Here is a 16,800-nt window from a genome sequence, read left to right as displayed (position 1 = left end):
ACAAGCTAAGGTTCCTTTATTGGAGGTCGGGTGATGATATAGGTGCTCTGCTGTCTGGCTGCTGGCAGGACATAAAGAACTATGATCAATAATCCATATCTATTTCACGAATGGGTCGGCTACAAACACACACACACACACACACACACACACACACACACACACACACACACACACACACACACACACACACACACACACACACACACACAAATGCTCCTGCCTATACATACACATTTGCACACAGTGACAAACTAATGCAACACACACTCACACAAAGCAGTTGTATGTGTCATATAAATGTGTGTGTGTTTCAAAAGCATCAATCTGGCATTATTTAACTTTAAACACTACCCAAAAATAGGCCTTCAATGATTAGCTGAATTATCGATTAGTTGATTGAAAGACGATTTTTATAATTGATTAATCATTTCACTAATTTTTCAAGCAAAACTGTCAATTATTTGCTGGTTCCAGCCTCTAAAGGTGAGGATTTGCTGCCTTTGTTATTTATGTCAGTAAATAAGACTTTGGGTTTTGGACTGTTGGTTGAACAAAAGAAGAAATCTGAACATGTCACTTTGGCCTCCATGAAATTATGGTGAGCATTTTCCACAAATTTTAACATTTTATGGACCAGTGGTTCTCAAACTGTTTTCAGTAATGTACCCCATTCAAAATATTTTTTCAGCCAAGTAAACCCTGACCAGTGCAAAACATTTTTGGTTGGGAAAGAAAAGCTTATATAAAGAGGTATAATACAACACTGTGTCATCTGTGTCAGCTTGTTGTGGTAAATTCAATAAAATCATATTCTTCCTGATACTGACAGCACTTTGTTGGCTCTGTTTGTCTGTCAATACTGAAAGTGGCTTCCCACTCACAGTTAGCGTGATTGTGTTTGTTGCTTTCTTCTTCTGTTTGGGTTTATGGCAGTTGATGGTTTTCAGCAGTTAACAATTGAAAAAACAGGAATATTGACTGTAAAATGGGATTTAATCAAACTTACATTTACATTTTTATTGACGTTGTTATAGTATAATTATTTTAGGAATAATGCATGACTGATATTTTTTAAATTGACATTTTAATAAAATCTCACATCTCTCCTGCTGCAAAGTACCCCTGAGAGCACTAGAGTCCCCATTTGAGACACAATGTTATAGACTAAATGATTAATCAATTAATTTTGAAAACAACTGACAGATTAATCGGTAATGAAAATAATCATTAGTTACATCCCTTCCTGCAAACAGACTCATATTGACACAGGCAGATATACTGTACCACCTAACAAAGACCCACACACACAGTGTACATAAGCAACACTATATTAACACTGGCAAGAAGGTCAGATGAAGAGATTTAAGAAAATAAATGTGCTGTGTTTGCATGATGGATACGTATTCAACAATTTGATCACTTTCTCCGATTCTTACATAGACACGTGTAGATAGATGGGGGCATCCAGTTAAGACACATAACATGTAATTGCAATGTTCAACTCCACCCAGGGACCTTTGTCATTCCCTTCTATCTCTACATTTCCTGCCATCTGTATCTACACTATCAGCTGTGTAATAAAATAAAAATGCCAAAAAATGTTTTCAAAAGCTAGCTTGATAGCTACATTAATAAAAAGATAAAGTTGTTGTAAAAATATATACCATAAATCTGATGAAAATGTAATTGTCATTTCTTCATAGTTTCAGAGGTCTCTCTCTTTGTTCCTGCTGTCTTTCTTCCCTGCATTCTGCCTAATAAAGGACAAATGTCATGAAGGATCACTCAATAATAAAGGACAAATGTGAATAGCTTCGGGTGGCAGAGCAAAGGGACAGAGAGAATGAAACTGAATAGATTATAAGCAATAATAAAAAAAAAAAAAGGAGTGGAGAAAGGGACAGAAAAGAGGAAAAGCGAGTTTGAAGAGAGAGGAGGAGGAGAAGGTATCAGGTTAAGTGAGGCAAGAGGGTGTGTTTGGATATTTGTTTCTGTCTCTCCAGACAACCCAGACAGCATTCTGCTTCTGGTTCACTGTGATCACAAGAGGGCTTATCTGCTGTCTGTCTGCTAAGGAACACACACACACACACACACACACACACACACACACACACACACACACACACACACACACACACACTCGAAACAGACATGAATAAATGTCTTGCTTTTGCTGTTAAACAAATATGTCATATCTTTGCTCTAATATAAAGACAAAATGAAATACCTTGATATTGATATGGCAAAAAAATTATGTGGGTGACTGTTGGCGCTTTCACCAAATATTAACACAATTAGATTTTTGATAAACCTCTTATAATGATCTTGTCTGTTGGGGTCAAATTGATCACTAGAAGAAGGTGAAGATTATTACCAAATTGTTTTGCTTTTCCTTATTTGTCATGCAGATTATAGTTTATTTTACATGTGTGTAAACAGACAGCTCTACTATTTTTTCCCTGACTAAGGGACCCTCATTATGTGACTGGGCTTCAGCCACTGGTGCTTTCCCCATGGCAATTTGTTTTCTGTCTCCATCACTAGCAGACTGTTTGTTTTTGTAGACTACACAAGGTAGCCCGAGGACCACCAAGCTTCACTGCTGCATCTTGTTGGGTCATTAATGGCAGTATGTCATCAACTTCAGTGAGACCAAAACAAAATGGCTTTCTTTTTCCTGTCATGATTTTTCAATGTTTACCCACCACCAGCCTCAGGTAGCCAGCTGGAAGCAGACGGGCCAGGTATCATGGGAGTAAAGTCTTCTGAAAGATTTTTTGAAAGTTGTTGAAATTTTAGTACTTTTGAAGCTCACAGTCCACTAGAGCACACAATGAATGGACATGAATTATTCTCTAACAGGAAACAAAATTGGTGTGGGAAACCAGAGTCTGGTGTCTCATCTGACAAGGGCAGCGATATGCTGTAGTATACTGTAGTGTGTGTGGGTGTGTGTCATGAAGGACATTTGGCATGATCAAAGCCATTGGGGGGAAAAAAAACTCCCATCACATCTGCCTGGGTGAGGGAGAGAAAGAGGTCTACTCTTTTCTTTCTTTCATCTCTCATACACAAACTTGTGGAATAACAACCCACAGACACAGAAAACATGTCACTTTTTGCTCAGGAGTAAACTGTTTGCATCTCTCTGTCTCTCATCAGATCTCCCAGATGGTGTCTGAGGCCTCCAGAGAAGGTTTGACCGAGGCTGCACTGAACCGCTACAACACACACTCTCCTTCACACACAAACTCAACATCACACACAAACTCTCCCTCGCACACTACGGCTGTGACCACAATGGCACCAACCACCACCACCTCTGCTGCTGCCTCCTTCTTTGCCAGGTAAGATGCATTCAGAGCAGAGCACCGCATCTAGTGTATGATATTAACATCTAGAATATGTCACGCTGTGGATGCATGTCAGGCAGATCACATGACTTCCTGTTTTACCTAATCTGTTATTATAATTGATATACTGACATTAATTGTCAAGAGGGGCTTGTATGATAATTGGCATTTGGATTTTGGCTTTCACAATTAGTTAAACTTCATCAAGTTCAAGACTGAATTTTTTGCACCATATCTTCAGATCTGTGTCTGCGTCTGTGTCTACAGAGTATGTGTTGTTATTTGGGAGATGTTTTTAAACTGGAAAAATTCTTTTGCTAACTATCTGCCGCTGCCTCTACATCTCCCACCATCTACTTGTCTCAATTGTATTTGAATTGGACAAAAAAGTAATCTAATAACTATGGACAATGAAGAGGTCAATTAATCTTAAAATACTGATATGAACACTGTGGTACTGTATTTTGATCCTGCAAGGATTCAATTTGTAGGATTTCATGGCATTATAAGGACTAGAAGAATCCGTACTAAAGAGACAGTTGAGCATGGCAATTTCAGTAAAAACAAGAATATGAGATGCACTTGCTCATTTGCGCATAATTAATCCTTGGGTTTAGTTCATCCTGGGCTTAAGCCCAGATTACCACATTCTGACTGTCATGCAGACGTCTCTCAGGGTTTCTACAAATAATGAAAGAATAAGCTGAAAAAGAACTACACTGTAAATATATTGTAAGATGAAGGCAGTGAAAAAATGGAATACTATTTTATTATTGTGCATAAGAGTACTTGCCTATCTTTTGTTGTGTTTATTTATAAATCAACTATCCAGTCACTAGTTGTCAATGAACTGTGTAATGAAATCTAGAGAAACGCAGAGCGACACAACATAAATAAGACACGGGTAATATGGGTAAATTATTGATGAATAAACATGGCAGGCTCAAAATGAATGAGTAAATTATTCATGGCTAACATAAGTCTATGAGGGTGTCACAGTGTCTGAAGTATTGCATAGATGTCGTATCTAATGGGAGATGCTTTAAATCTCATTTTAAATGATATGGGTGGTTTTTCTCCTCATTTTCACACAGTCTCTTCTCTCCTCTCCTCTCCTCTCCTCTCCTCTCCTCTCCTCTCCTCTCCTCTCCTCTCCTCTCCTCTCCTCTTCTCTTCTCTTCTCTTCTCTTCTCTTCTCTTCTCTTCTCTTGCAATTTTGTATGTTCTGAAAATTTGGGATATGTGTGATAAGGCAATTAAATTATTAAAAATTGCTACCCTTGCTAGTACCGAGCATAGTAGTCAGTTAAACTATTTAGCAATATTTTGCCAGTTAACTGTTGCCTATAAGATGTTACGCAGCCACCTGCCACTAGCCGGCAGCGCCCCTTTCCACACGCTATGGACTGGATTTTGTTGGGCCTATCTGGGCCTATCGACAAGGTGCAGGTCCCAGATGAAATTTGCAATGTTTTTTCTCCTGCAACTAATGAATAATTGAAAACTTGAAGACTCTTTTTACCAACCAGCGGTTTAGTTCACTATTGCGAGGGCAGCCTTGGTTTTTAGAAATTTTTATTTAGAAATATTATAGCTTTGATAAACTGTGCTCCATTTTGGCTGTTTTCTCAGAGTTGTTTATACCTTTAAATTAAAATTTCTGTTTAATTGACATGGAAATTAGTCATCAGGAACATACATCCTACTCAAAATCTGTAGATAATGTGATGCATGTTTGTCTGTGTTTGATATATGAGTGACATGTTTCAGCAAACATAGTGCTGTCTGCCTTTCAAAGCACAAGTGACCAGGCACAACTCATAAATTATATGGGGAATGCACACAAACACATGTGCACACCCTTTCTTTAGCCCCCCCCCCCCCCCCCCCCTTCAGGTAACAAGGCCATTTTCCACAAACACACACACATACACACATTTTGTTGACATCGCAAACATACAGCCAGCTGTCTCTGGGCTGATTTATGAGCATTAACCTTTTAAGTGAAAGAACATGGTTTGTTTAATGGTGCAGGTGTCACTGTCTGTGGATACGTGTCGACTTGTGCGTGTGTGTGTGTCTAGATGTCAGTCTTCTTTTAGGCTGTATAATTACTGTAGCTCGTCAACAGTGATATATAATTTACTCTTAAAAATCGTTTGTTTTGTTCGCTGTTCATACACACAATTTCTCGGCATTTTCCTGTAATTTTTGTGTGTATATGTAAGAGGATTTCAGTTTAATTGGCAAAAAATACAGTGTAAACTCTGTCACCTTTTATTTCTGACTGGTAATGTGAGTACATTTGTGTGTGTGTGTGTGTGTATGTGTGTGTGTTGTGCAATAGGTGCAGCCATGCAGTGCTGGTAAATCCCATGGCTGTCTTGGTCTTTACTCTCAGACGTGGACTGCATACAGACATTCTTATTACACACACGCACACATACACACACGCGCATACACACACACACACACATACACACACACACACACACACGCATACACTCACACACATACGTACACACACAACGTCCCTCTTTCTCACTGTCTGCACACAACAAATCCCTGTGTCCACCACATCTCCTCTCACCTGATCCCTTTCTTCCTCCTCTTTCTATCCCTGCTGTTGTCTTCAGGTCTCTTTTGCTTTGGTTTAATTGCTCCGTCTTTCGCTCTCTACATTCTTCCACTCCTTTCCTTCTTCACTATGGTCTTGTTAAACCTCTCTTCTCTCCACACTGACCTTTTCTTTACCTCTGTTAATGTGCAGGAGAGTAATATCTTTCATTAGTACCGATCTGTCTGTGAATATGTCACACTTGCACAGTAGTGCTCCATCTTTCCTGTGCTGCAGTGGCCCTCTGGGGACTAGAGGAAGGGATAGAGACATGCTATACGTGTGTGTGTGTGTGTGTGTGTGTGTGTGTGTGTGTGTGTGTGTGTGTGTGCGCATGTGCATGTGGATGCTCTCCCTCACTGGGGGAAGGGAGTTTCTATCAGTGCAGGAATTTTTTACTGCATGCTCCAAGGATTGGATCTTTGGGGATTTGGTTGTGTGTGTGTGTGTGTGTGTGTGTGTGTGTGTGTGTGTGTGTGTGTGTGTGTGTGTGTGTGTGTGTGTGTGCGTGTATGTGTGCGTGTGTGTGTGTGTGTTGCTGGAGGTAGCAGAGTAAATGAATTGGTCCCAAGTGAATTGGTGAATTGGGGAGGTGTTATTTTGGATGGAGGATGACTGTGAGACGGGGGAATTCTGTCTCTTTCTTTGCTTCCGTTTACCTCTTGCTGCCTCTACTTTGTTTTCTTTACAAAAAAAAAAAAGTATTCCATCAAATGATAATTGGCCACCAATTAGGCACCAATCAATGATTGATTGATGATTTAAATAGGTGGCGGTTGGTAAATAATAATTACCTGATTCCATCAAGATTTTTTTTTGGCTCAGGTGTCATATTACACCAATTTAAAGTGGTTGTCTTTTATTTTGATGCAGCCCATTTGCTCTTCAAGTGGTCATGGTAATTTTACTTGAGTTACTGGAAGGGAATATAAATGATCTACCCGTTAAATATTTCTTTTAGAAAAAAATCTGAACAGATATTAATTTCTGAAATTGCATGAATGTATGTATACTTTAATTGAAATTTGTTAAAACATCAAATGAAGGGTGTAGTACATGCTGCTTTAAAGGGAAAGTTCACCACTTTTTGTGTGGATGTCTACTCTGTGTTGATAGTAAATGTTGTCAATTGAAACAATAAGTTCTTTAGTATTTTCTATATTGACTGAGAAAGCTGAGTTTTTCCGCTGCAAAATTTGCTCATAATGGAGTTGTCAGTGGATGGCTAACAACATGCTAACAACAACAACTGTTTTCAACAGAAAAATGGATAAATAATCAGAGAAGAAATTCAGTGTTGGATTTATCATTATGGATTTATTTTAGTGTCTTTACAAGATGCTGCAGTTCGAGGCCTGATTACAAAGTAAGTGATACTACTGAACCTTACTTTATAGGCAGAAAGGTAGCACTATTGTTAGCCTTTCCTGCTTAGCTTACTTTGTGGCTAAGCCTCTTCACTCTTATTATAGCTGTAACAAATAACAGATGAGAGTTTTTTGGGTCTTGAGAAGCTGTAGCTTGTATTAAGTGACACACTGTAGCATATACTGTACATTTACTGCCAGACTGACAAATGCTCTGCTTCTCTAGAAAAAGTGTGAAAGCAATGAATTTACCTTTTCATGAAACACTATTTTCAGACAGATTAATGAGCAACTCAGTTATCTGCAATAACACAGACCAACATGTGATGAGTATGGTAGAATACACATGAGCCAGAAGTATCACATGCCCATTTTCACTGCGTGTTTAACACAGTGATGTATTAATATTTAATTGTTCAGGCTTGTGTGCGCTATCACTGTGTAGCATGTAAGATTGTGTTTTAATAGGAAGCAGGACATGTGTAAATTGGAGGGTGTATGTACATATCAATAGATAGATAGTGTCAGTAAAGCCAGTCTTCTGTCCATGCCAGTCTTACTGACCCCCCCACAACACACACAAACACACACACCATTGCTCTCTGTCTCTCCTTATATCTCCCTCCACTGACGGCCTGTTAAATAGAATGTAATTAGCTACTGAGCCAACAACACAGGCCACAGACACCAGTCATAAATCAGCTGTGTGTGTGTTTCAAGTGAGGCTTTGTATGTACGTGTCCAGTGAAAGTGTTTGTAGCTGCGTGGAAGGAAGATGAAAACAAAGCATCAGCATGTGGGTGGCTGGACTACTTGTGACCTGTGCTGCTTTTTAACAAGAAAGAGACACATGAAGGGACTGAGGGAAAGAGAGGCACAGATGGATGAAGGGATCAATACATGTAAGGAAGGTTGAATGGATGGTGGGATGGACGAGGGCAAAAGGAAGACAGCAAAGGATGAAAAGATAAAAAATAATGAGAGCAAAAGGGAATAAAATAGAAAGGGGAAAGATGAAGAGATAATTGTGGAGTGAGAGGGATTTAAAAATGAAAGAACAGGAGGGAAGTGAGGGATGGAGAAAAGTGGAGGAATGAATGATGGTAATGGAGGAAGGGTGGGAGGCAAATAAAAGGATGGGGGTGACAGATGAAGAGCTGATGGAGTAGATGGATGGAAAGCAAGTGCCCTTCACTTTAGGGTTAGATTGGAATAGATCCACTTGGCCAAATCCCAGGCCACTTGTCATTAAACGCTACCAATTAGGTAGTGTGTGTGTTTGTGTGTTCCTACCATGCCTGTATTGTGCAATAGATAAAAATCTGTCAGGGTGAGAGAACATAATAGGAGGGTAATAGTTCCTACACACATATATGAATAGATGCACAGCATGCATTATGAATGTGGCTGATTGATTTAAAGGATGTATTATGAAAAACAATTGCACAAAATAAAGGCAAATACGAGTTTTGCCCAGGGAGCAAGTAGGAGCAGAATAATACCTGTGCCTGCCATCCATGTCTTCTCCTACTATCACTGGCATTGCAGCAGTTGCAGCAGCCTGTTGTTATGTAGAAACCAAACATTAGATTTTAATTCATATCCTTCTTGCTCCTGTTATTGGTGAAAATGAATCCGTAGTTTTGACTAGCAATATTATTTTCATGATACAGTAAATCTCTGCGCCTGAAACAGTTTTTTTTTTAAATAATCTACTTCAGGCTGGGTGGTATGGCATAAAATTATATCACATATTATATGAAGCATGATAAAAATGATCTATGACAGTATATTAATTTTTCATAAATTCCAATATAAATACTTTAATATAAAAATTATTTTCAGGATTAATTGTTTAGTGTATAAGATGTAAAAAAAATGGAAAATGCTCATCACAATTTCCTTGAGCTCAAAGTGACATCTTCAAATTGCTTCTTTTGTCCAATTAACAGTCCAAAACCCAAAGACTCTTCATTTACTATAATAAATGACAACAAAAAGCAGCAAATACTAACATTTAACATTGAACCAGAAATCATTTTTGCTCGAAAAATGACTAAAGTGACGCCACTTCACAAAATCATCAAGCTACATCTTTCATAATTGTTTTAATATGAGATAGACCCCTAGTGGCACAAATTACATATTGTGTGTAAGAAAGCATCAATATAATACACACTGAATAGAAAAAATAAACAGAAAAAAGTGCAAAAATCTTTTCTCAAGTATATCAAGTTTTACCACCCCTTGCAACCACTGTCATCTGACATGATACGCAGATTGTCGTTTTCTGATTGTTGTCTGCCTTTTTAAACATGGACCATATCCATTTAAATGACGATGCACCAGTCTTTATACCAACTCCTCCACCTCTGCATTGTAGTGAATCGCTACAAAACAAGCTAAAACCAAAACTGTCTGTGTGTAGTCTTACTCAACGTAGTTTACCGCATATCTATATAAATTTGGCAAAGCTTAGATGCTGTTGGTTCTTTAATGTATTGAGAAGTTACTATCATGCTGCAGCCTCTCCCCTGCTCTCCACGTTGGGATTGAGCTTTTCCAAAACCACACATGCATGGAGTGAAGTCAGCAGAAAGGCAGCGATGGAGATGAAGATAACTCAAAGACTAAATAAAGCTCAACATTTAATTTGTTGTGTCTGCATCACTGCCACTATGTTTTACAACACTTTACAACAACACCTGCAGTGACTCTTGACAACTTTTTCTTTGGTCAAGCAAAAAACACACACTGGGGAGCTTTGGAGCATTCAAGTGATATAATAAGAAAATGTGAAATTGTGTCTGATAGAATTTGCTGTAGTACGAATGGAAGCTTAGCTGGCACACAGTGAAAACCCAATTAGTGGTCGTCTAGTGGAGCTTTGTTTCATACAGTATATGCACTCACACACACCTACACACACAGATTCACACACAAATCTCCTGGGAGAGCTAGTCAAATGGTGAAACGCTTCGTCGTTCTACGGGTCACTGAATCCACATCTCTCTTCTCCCCCCTCCCTCCCTCTCTTCTGTTTCTCTCTCTTTCACTCTCTCCCCCTCTCGCGGACTCCCCCCCTCGCTCTCATTTCTGTAACCTGCTGCAGTTAATTGAAAGCCAATGGTGTGAGAATATGGCTCTTTGACAGAGAGTGTGTCAGGGCGCAAGGTCTTCTGTCTCTCTGTCTCCCTTTCAAATCGTAGAAATATATGTAAGGACAGATTAAAGTGGAGCGGAGCAGGAATCCTTGCCAGAGCACTTTTAGGGGTCTTTTATCATATCGTTAATACTGTGTGTAACTCAGATTGTCAGGAAATCTTCTTGTTTGAATTGTGGCTTCATAAACCTCAGATAATGAATTATATGGATGCATGTGAATATTTTTCAGAATGACAATAAATCACTTTACTGTAGGTGAATCACTGTCTGCAGATTAAGTGTTGCTGAGTCTCCCCCCAGATCCCTCTGACTGAAACTCTCTTCGTCTGCTCAGCCATGGTCAGTGTGTATTATACTGATGCCTTTATGAACATGAAAATTATAAATGATTGGCTATGCAGCTACATAATTTATTATCTAAAAAAAAAGACAGTCAGTAATAGAGCCTGGCAGAGGTGGAAGAAGTACTCAAATTCGTTCCTACCAGGCAACTGTCTGACATGTGTCTCCGTTTTGGGGTTAAAATGGTCTTCGTCTTTGCACCACATGTCTGTAACTTAGTTGTGTTCAGCCTCTGATTCTTGAAACTAAGTTAGCCAGCTAGCTTGGTATACTGAGGAAGCTGAGCTAAGAAAACAAACTCACAGCAGCTGGCAGAAAAAAACACTGCTGTCACTGATGAAAGTGAGCATCTTGAATTCTCTTATTTGGGCAGGTTTGATGAAAAATCAATAAACAGGACATGGAGACATAAGGTTAGTGCAATGACCAGCAGCAAAAGAATGTTTTTTTTTATGATTAGGTTTTTGGACTTTTTGCCTTTATTTGGATAAGGACAGCTGAAGATTTGACAGGAAGGGGGGTAGAGGGGGGGGGGGGTGACACACAGGAATTGAACCAGCAGCCGCTGCAGATGACCAACAGCCTCAGCACATGGGGCGCACGCTCTACCAACTGAGCCACAGGGATTGTTTTTATTTTCTCTCCCACATGTCAACAACAGAGTCTCAACCCAACCAGTTGAGGCAGACGGCCGCCCACCCATAGCTTGGTTCTGTTCATGGTTTCTCCCTGTTAAAAGAGAATTTTTCCTTGCCAGTGTCATCACATGCTTGCTCATGATTGGAATTGTTGGGTCTCTGTACATAAAATTCTGAAGATGTAAATGTCTAGACCTGCTCTCAAATTAGGGGTCTGGCTTTTCCAAAGGGTCCAATAGAGGTGAAAGGAGGTCAAACAAATCTACAAACAAATCTAATCAAAGATACACAAATCTGTTTTCAGTTTCAGAACTTTTCTCTCTCTTCTGTTACCTCTTCTGTCCACCAACAATAATTAAAATCTAAAGTTTAGAGGGAAAGTGTCTCTTTAGTGAACTGAAAGGACCCCAACTATGCTGCTGTTTTGTAACAGTTCACAAGCCTTAAACACTGGGGGACAGTAATTTAATGTAAAAAAAAAAAAAAAAAAAAAATACATTGTGTTTCATGAATTTCTGTTTTTTATAAGTTTAAGCACTGGTGCTTGGTAACAACTGCCCCCACCCCCCCACCCCCCTTTGCCATAAATTCCTTTCATGTAGGCTAAAGCAGAACTTCAGCCTGTTATATGGATATGTGGTATTTCTATTGGGGAAAAAACAAAGAGAGTTGGAAGAGTGAGGAGAAAAAGTTTGATACCAAAAATTATGTGAACTAATGTTGTGCTCAGAGAGGCAGACAGGAGGAGCCTGCTGTGTAGAAGTAAGAGATGAGACAGTGAGGAGAACAGAAGGAGAAAGAAGTGAGATTTAGAAAAGTTGAAGTTAAAAGGAGAGAGAGAGAGAGAGTGAGGAGAATGTGAATGCAGAATAGATGCAGTATATATAAATATAATATTTGGTGGCTCAGTTTCAGCTGAATCCTGCGGGGAATTGAGCAGCAAGAAAGCAAATGAACCACTCCCCATCCAGATGTTGCTACATATGTAAACAGCAGTGTGTGTGTATGTGTGTGTGTTTATCGGGTGTGTAATCGAGTTCTATTCTGCAATTAGCATATTTGCCATGGTTGTACTTTGGCAAACTGTAAGGGTGTAATTATAGACCCATGTGTGCGTGCACATGTGCCACAATCCTTCCTGTCCTTCCTCACTTCCTTATATTTATCCATTTAAACTATTTACTGTGTATGATATTATCTTTACGGTGATAAAGTGTAGTATATAGTATATCATAACGTATTCATTTTCTCCCTCCTTTCTTTCTCTTGACTTTCCTCTCTTAGAGCTGCACAGAAGTTGAACTTAGCGTCCAAGAAGAAGAAGCAAAAGACTGCCGCGGTCCCGGTCCCAGTGACATCCTCTTCACCATCATGTGACCCTCCCCTGTTCCCCACCAATTTTAGTGCCGCCCTGTTGATGGCCCCTCCCCCGGCTCCACCCTGCCTTCTCCGTGCAGCCAACAAAATCAAAGATACCCCTGGGCTTGGAAAGGTAAATTAAAAATATCTTTTATTTGGCTGTGGTGTTGGAAGGAAAGTGGATTTAGTGGCATCTAGCAGTGAGGTTGTAGATTGCAACTAAGTGAATTCTGTTCACCTAAATCTCTTCTTCCATGCATGTGGGAGAACCTACAGCTTTGAAACTTGCAGAAAATGTGAAAGGCCCTCTTTAGAGCCAGTGTTTGGTTTGTCCATTCTGGACTGCTATGGAAACATGGTGGGCATTGAAAGAGGACCCGTTGCTCATTTAGATATAAACAGCTCATTCTAAGGTAACTAAAACACAGCAGTTTTTATTTTCAGGTGATTATACATTAATGAAAACATATCAGACTGTCCACAATAAATTCAACTGAGAAGTTACCAAAGTATTTGCACAAAATTTTCCGTATTTCAAATCCCAGTGAAATATAGTTTGAATGTGAACTTTATTGTCTTCAAATAATCAATAAAAAAACTTTCACTTTCGAACCAGTTTTGAACATTTTTTCATTTATGACCAAAGTCGTTTTTTTTAAACTAATCACTGGGTAAATTTTATTTAAAATATCTATAGGTACCATAGATTTCAGCATTTATTGTTAATCCAACACATTTTGAAGTTATTTGGCTTTATGCACATAAATGCTGTAAAATACTGGGCTGTAGTATTTTATCATGACCTTGGCCACTTTATCTAAATGTGTCTACTGGTATGTGTGTGTGTGTGTCACCCCTGCAGCACCATACCGGAATGCAGCCTAATGGTTACCACGGTAACACATCTCAGGCTGACAAAAGTCATCTGTCACCGTTGGTGAAACGTGTGTGTGTGTGTTATGGATGCAGGAGGGGGTTCATGCTTCTCAAGTGTGTGCAATATTGATCGTCCATGTAATGAGTTTTTAGTGCCCCCTCCTCCACAGTTTGAGTGAGAGGCTCACTGACTCTGTGTGTGCGTGTGTGTGCGTGTGTGTGTGTGTGTGTGTGTGTGTGTGTGTGTGTGTGTGTGTGTGTGTGTGTGTGTGTGTGAGTGATAGAAAATGAATGACTATGGAGGACAAAATCAAACAGACATCAACCAGTGCTGTCCATTACTGAACAGAGAGAGAGAAGGGGACTCCACACATGTCCTGTTGTGTTTTTGTGTACATAGATGTGCATATTGTGTTTGTTAGCTCTTGTCTGTCTTTCTGTGTGTCCTTGCATGCATGTGTGACTTTTTTGCCTTTATTGGACAGTTGATGGTGAAGATATAGACAGAAACAAGGGAAGTTCAGAGAGAGGGGGATGACATGCAACAGATGTTTGAATCTTTAAAATATTAAAAATACATTTTAAAGTTACTTCTAATTGAGTTTGAAATTGTTAAAGCTATAATATGTAATACCGGGGTTCTCCCATGGCTCAGTTGGTAGAGCATTTGCCCCATGTACTGAGGCTGTTGATCCTCTGCAGCGGTCACCCGTTTAATTCCCGCCTGTGATCGATTTGCTGCATGTCATTCCCCATCTCTCTACCCCCTTTCCTGTCATATCTTCAGCTGTCCCTGTCCAAAATAAAGGCAAAAGCCCAAAATATAATCTTAAAAAAATGTAACACTTCTGCATTGAAATATCTCAAAACACTAGACATTTGTTATATATTTTGTCATATTTTCTACTTACATTATCCCACATATTTCCAACAATGTTCAAATGCAGAGAAATCCACAATTTCTTCAAGATGATGATGCATTTCTTGCTGGCCATTTTTAGCTAGTTGCTATAACTTCCAAGAAAACACAGGATATGAAGGAAATCAGCATTACATAAAGTTTTGCCTAAATCACGTCGGATAGATTTTCATCAGCAATGGTCATTGTTTAACAGTGAAGAAAACAACTCCCATGATCCCACACTACTTCACATCACCAGATGTTGTTACTATAATGTTATTATTTTAATGTGAGAGAGGCCTGTCATGACAGAACTTACATGTTGTGCATTTAAAGTTGCAAAATATCAGTCATGTTGTACAGAAGTATGACTCCATACATCCATGCAGGTAGAAACCTGTATTCCTGCTATTTGGAACATGTGTGTGTCATATTATTGTGTTTCATATTGTATTTGTCTTTTTGTGCAACTGATTATTTTATATGTTGTGGTTTGCTGCGTCCCTCCTGTGAGCCCCTATCTCAGTCTCTCTCCATATGGAGGTGACAGATGTCCCCTCAGTTGTCAGGGAGACTGATTCACACTCACATATTTACAGACATGCTCACACACACAGCAGCCAAATAATGCTTACATTATACCCCCCTACACAAAAAAACAACATATACAGTATACATTAGAAACCACATACACAAGAACCTTCTTCACACAGTCCGTCTGTCTCATTATATTATTCTGGCTTCTCTTTCATCCCACTATGATCTTCTGTGATCTTGTGAAAGAAGTGATTAGCCTGTCTGTCTGGCCCGCCTTGCTGTGTACAAATGCCTGCTGCTGCTACTACTGTTTAATTACAACTGTCAGACACCCCCCTTTTCACAGTCATGTGGGCTTCTCACAGTAATCGTTCTGCTGTGATCTGTGTTACAGTGGATCTTTGATTAAGGTGTCCAGTAGTTTAAGCTATATACTGACTTTCGCTTCCTGTTGCCCTGCTGGCAGCCTGCACATCATGAAACTGTGTCAATTTGAGAAGACAAAAAAAAAAGGAAACAGTATCTGAAAAGCTAGTTTGCCTAGTTTTTTTGCTTAGCTGAACAAAAAAAAAAAAAAAAAAAAAAAAAAAAGAAAGAAAGAAAACAGCTAGTCCAACACCCAGCCAAGAAACACCCTGGAACATAACCAGCAGGCGATTTGAGGGGGCATGCCATCCCCCTTGTAAGCAAAATGACCCAAATGCATCCAACTTGTTAACCTGACATCCCCTGTCTCCATTTTCTAGTAGTGCAGGGCAGAGGGGTTGTTTAGTTGAATCTGACTGAGGTTTGTCCAAGTTAGAATCTATGGCCCCGACCATGGATCTGAAATATCAGTAGTCTAACTGTGTTGCATATTGGCAAATCCATGGCACTGTCCACGGTGCTGAAATAGCAGACTGATTTGTAATTGTAACTTTTTCTTTCAGTTCTGTCTTTGTGTCAGTTTTGTCTGGGATCTAAAATATTGTCTAAACTGTACACTATAAATACTCAATTCCATGCTATATCTATATACCCTATAGAGTAGTGTCACCACCATGATCAAACTGTCAAGTAGCAATGTGTTGTTGCAGAATAGCAAGAGGACCATAGAGAGATACACTGCTGCCTGTACTATTCCTATAATATTACTATAATATTTCTATGATCATTCAGTAGCATCCATGCTGACATTTTTTGTGGATTAAACAAGTGTGATATAATGTGTTGTCTAAGTAAACTCTCAGGTTTTGTTACCTGTAAACAGAGCCAGAATATCTGTTTTTCGCACCAATTCTAGTCTTAATTCTAAGGTAAGTTTACTGTCTGCTGGCTTTACCTTCGCAAATTCTGAATGCTGATTTTTAAATTCCTTGTTTAACATGTTTACTTATAAGTGGTCAGTGTTGTCATTGCTGTGGTTTGGAAAGAAATAAAGGAAAAATAAGATAAGAAGGAAAAATAAAAGAAGGAGAGGACATGGCAGAAAGATATTCTGGTATTTGGAACATAACAAACCTCTCCTGTGAAATCAATTGAGGCTTGCCAAGACACACACTAATCAAACACACACTCACACTCTACACACACACTCACACACGCAAACATATGGGAAGAAAATGGCTGTGGTGACATTTCTCCAGTAAAAATGTCACCT

The 16,800-nt window shown here is 39.2% G+C and overlaps 1 protein-coding gene across 1 annotated transcript in view; it reads left to right on the top strand.

The window, feature by feature from the left end:
• The window catches only part of kif26ba (kinesin family member 26Ba), a 110,390-nt gene that overhangs the window by 47,949 nt on the left and 45,641 nt on the right, over window positions 1–16,800 (top strand). The window contains exons 4-5 of the mRNA XM_084719206.1: window positions 3,169–3,353; window positions 12,773–12,980. Of these exons, the coding sequence (XP_084575332.1) occupies window positions 3,169–3,353; window positions 12,773–12,980 (393 nt within the window). The remainder of the gene's footprint in view (window positions 1–3,168; window positions 3,354–12,772; window positions 12,981–16,800) is intronic.

Source organism: Lutjanus erythropterus, chromosome 1 (genome assembly GCF_056507025.1).
Source record: "Lutjanus erythropterus isolate fLutEry1 chromosome 1, fLutEry1.hap2, whole genome shotgun sequence".
In the NCBI taxonomy this organism is placed as follows: domain Eukaryota; kingdom Metazoa; phylum Chordata; class Actinopteri; order Lutjaniformes; family Lutjanidae; genus Lutjanus; species Lutjanus erythropterus.
This window is presented reverse-complemented; position numbering and strand designations above follow the sequence as displayed.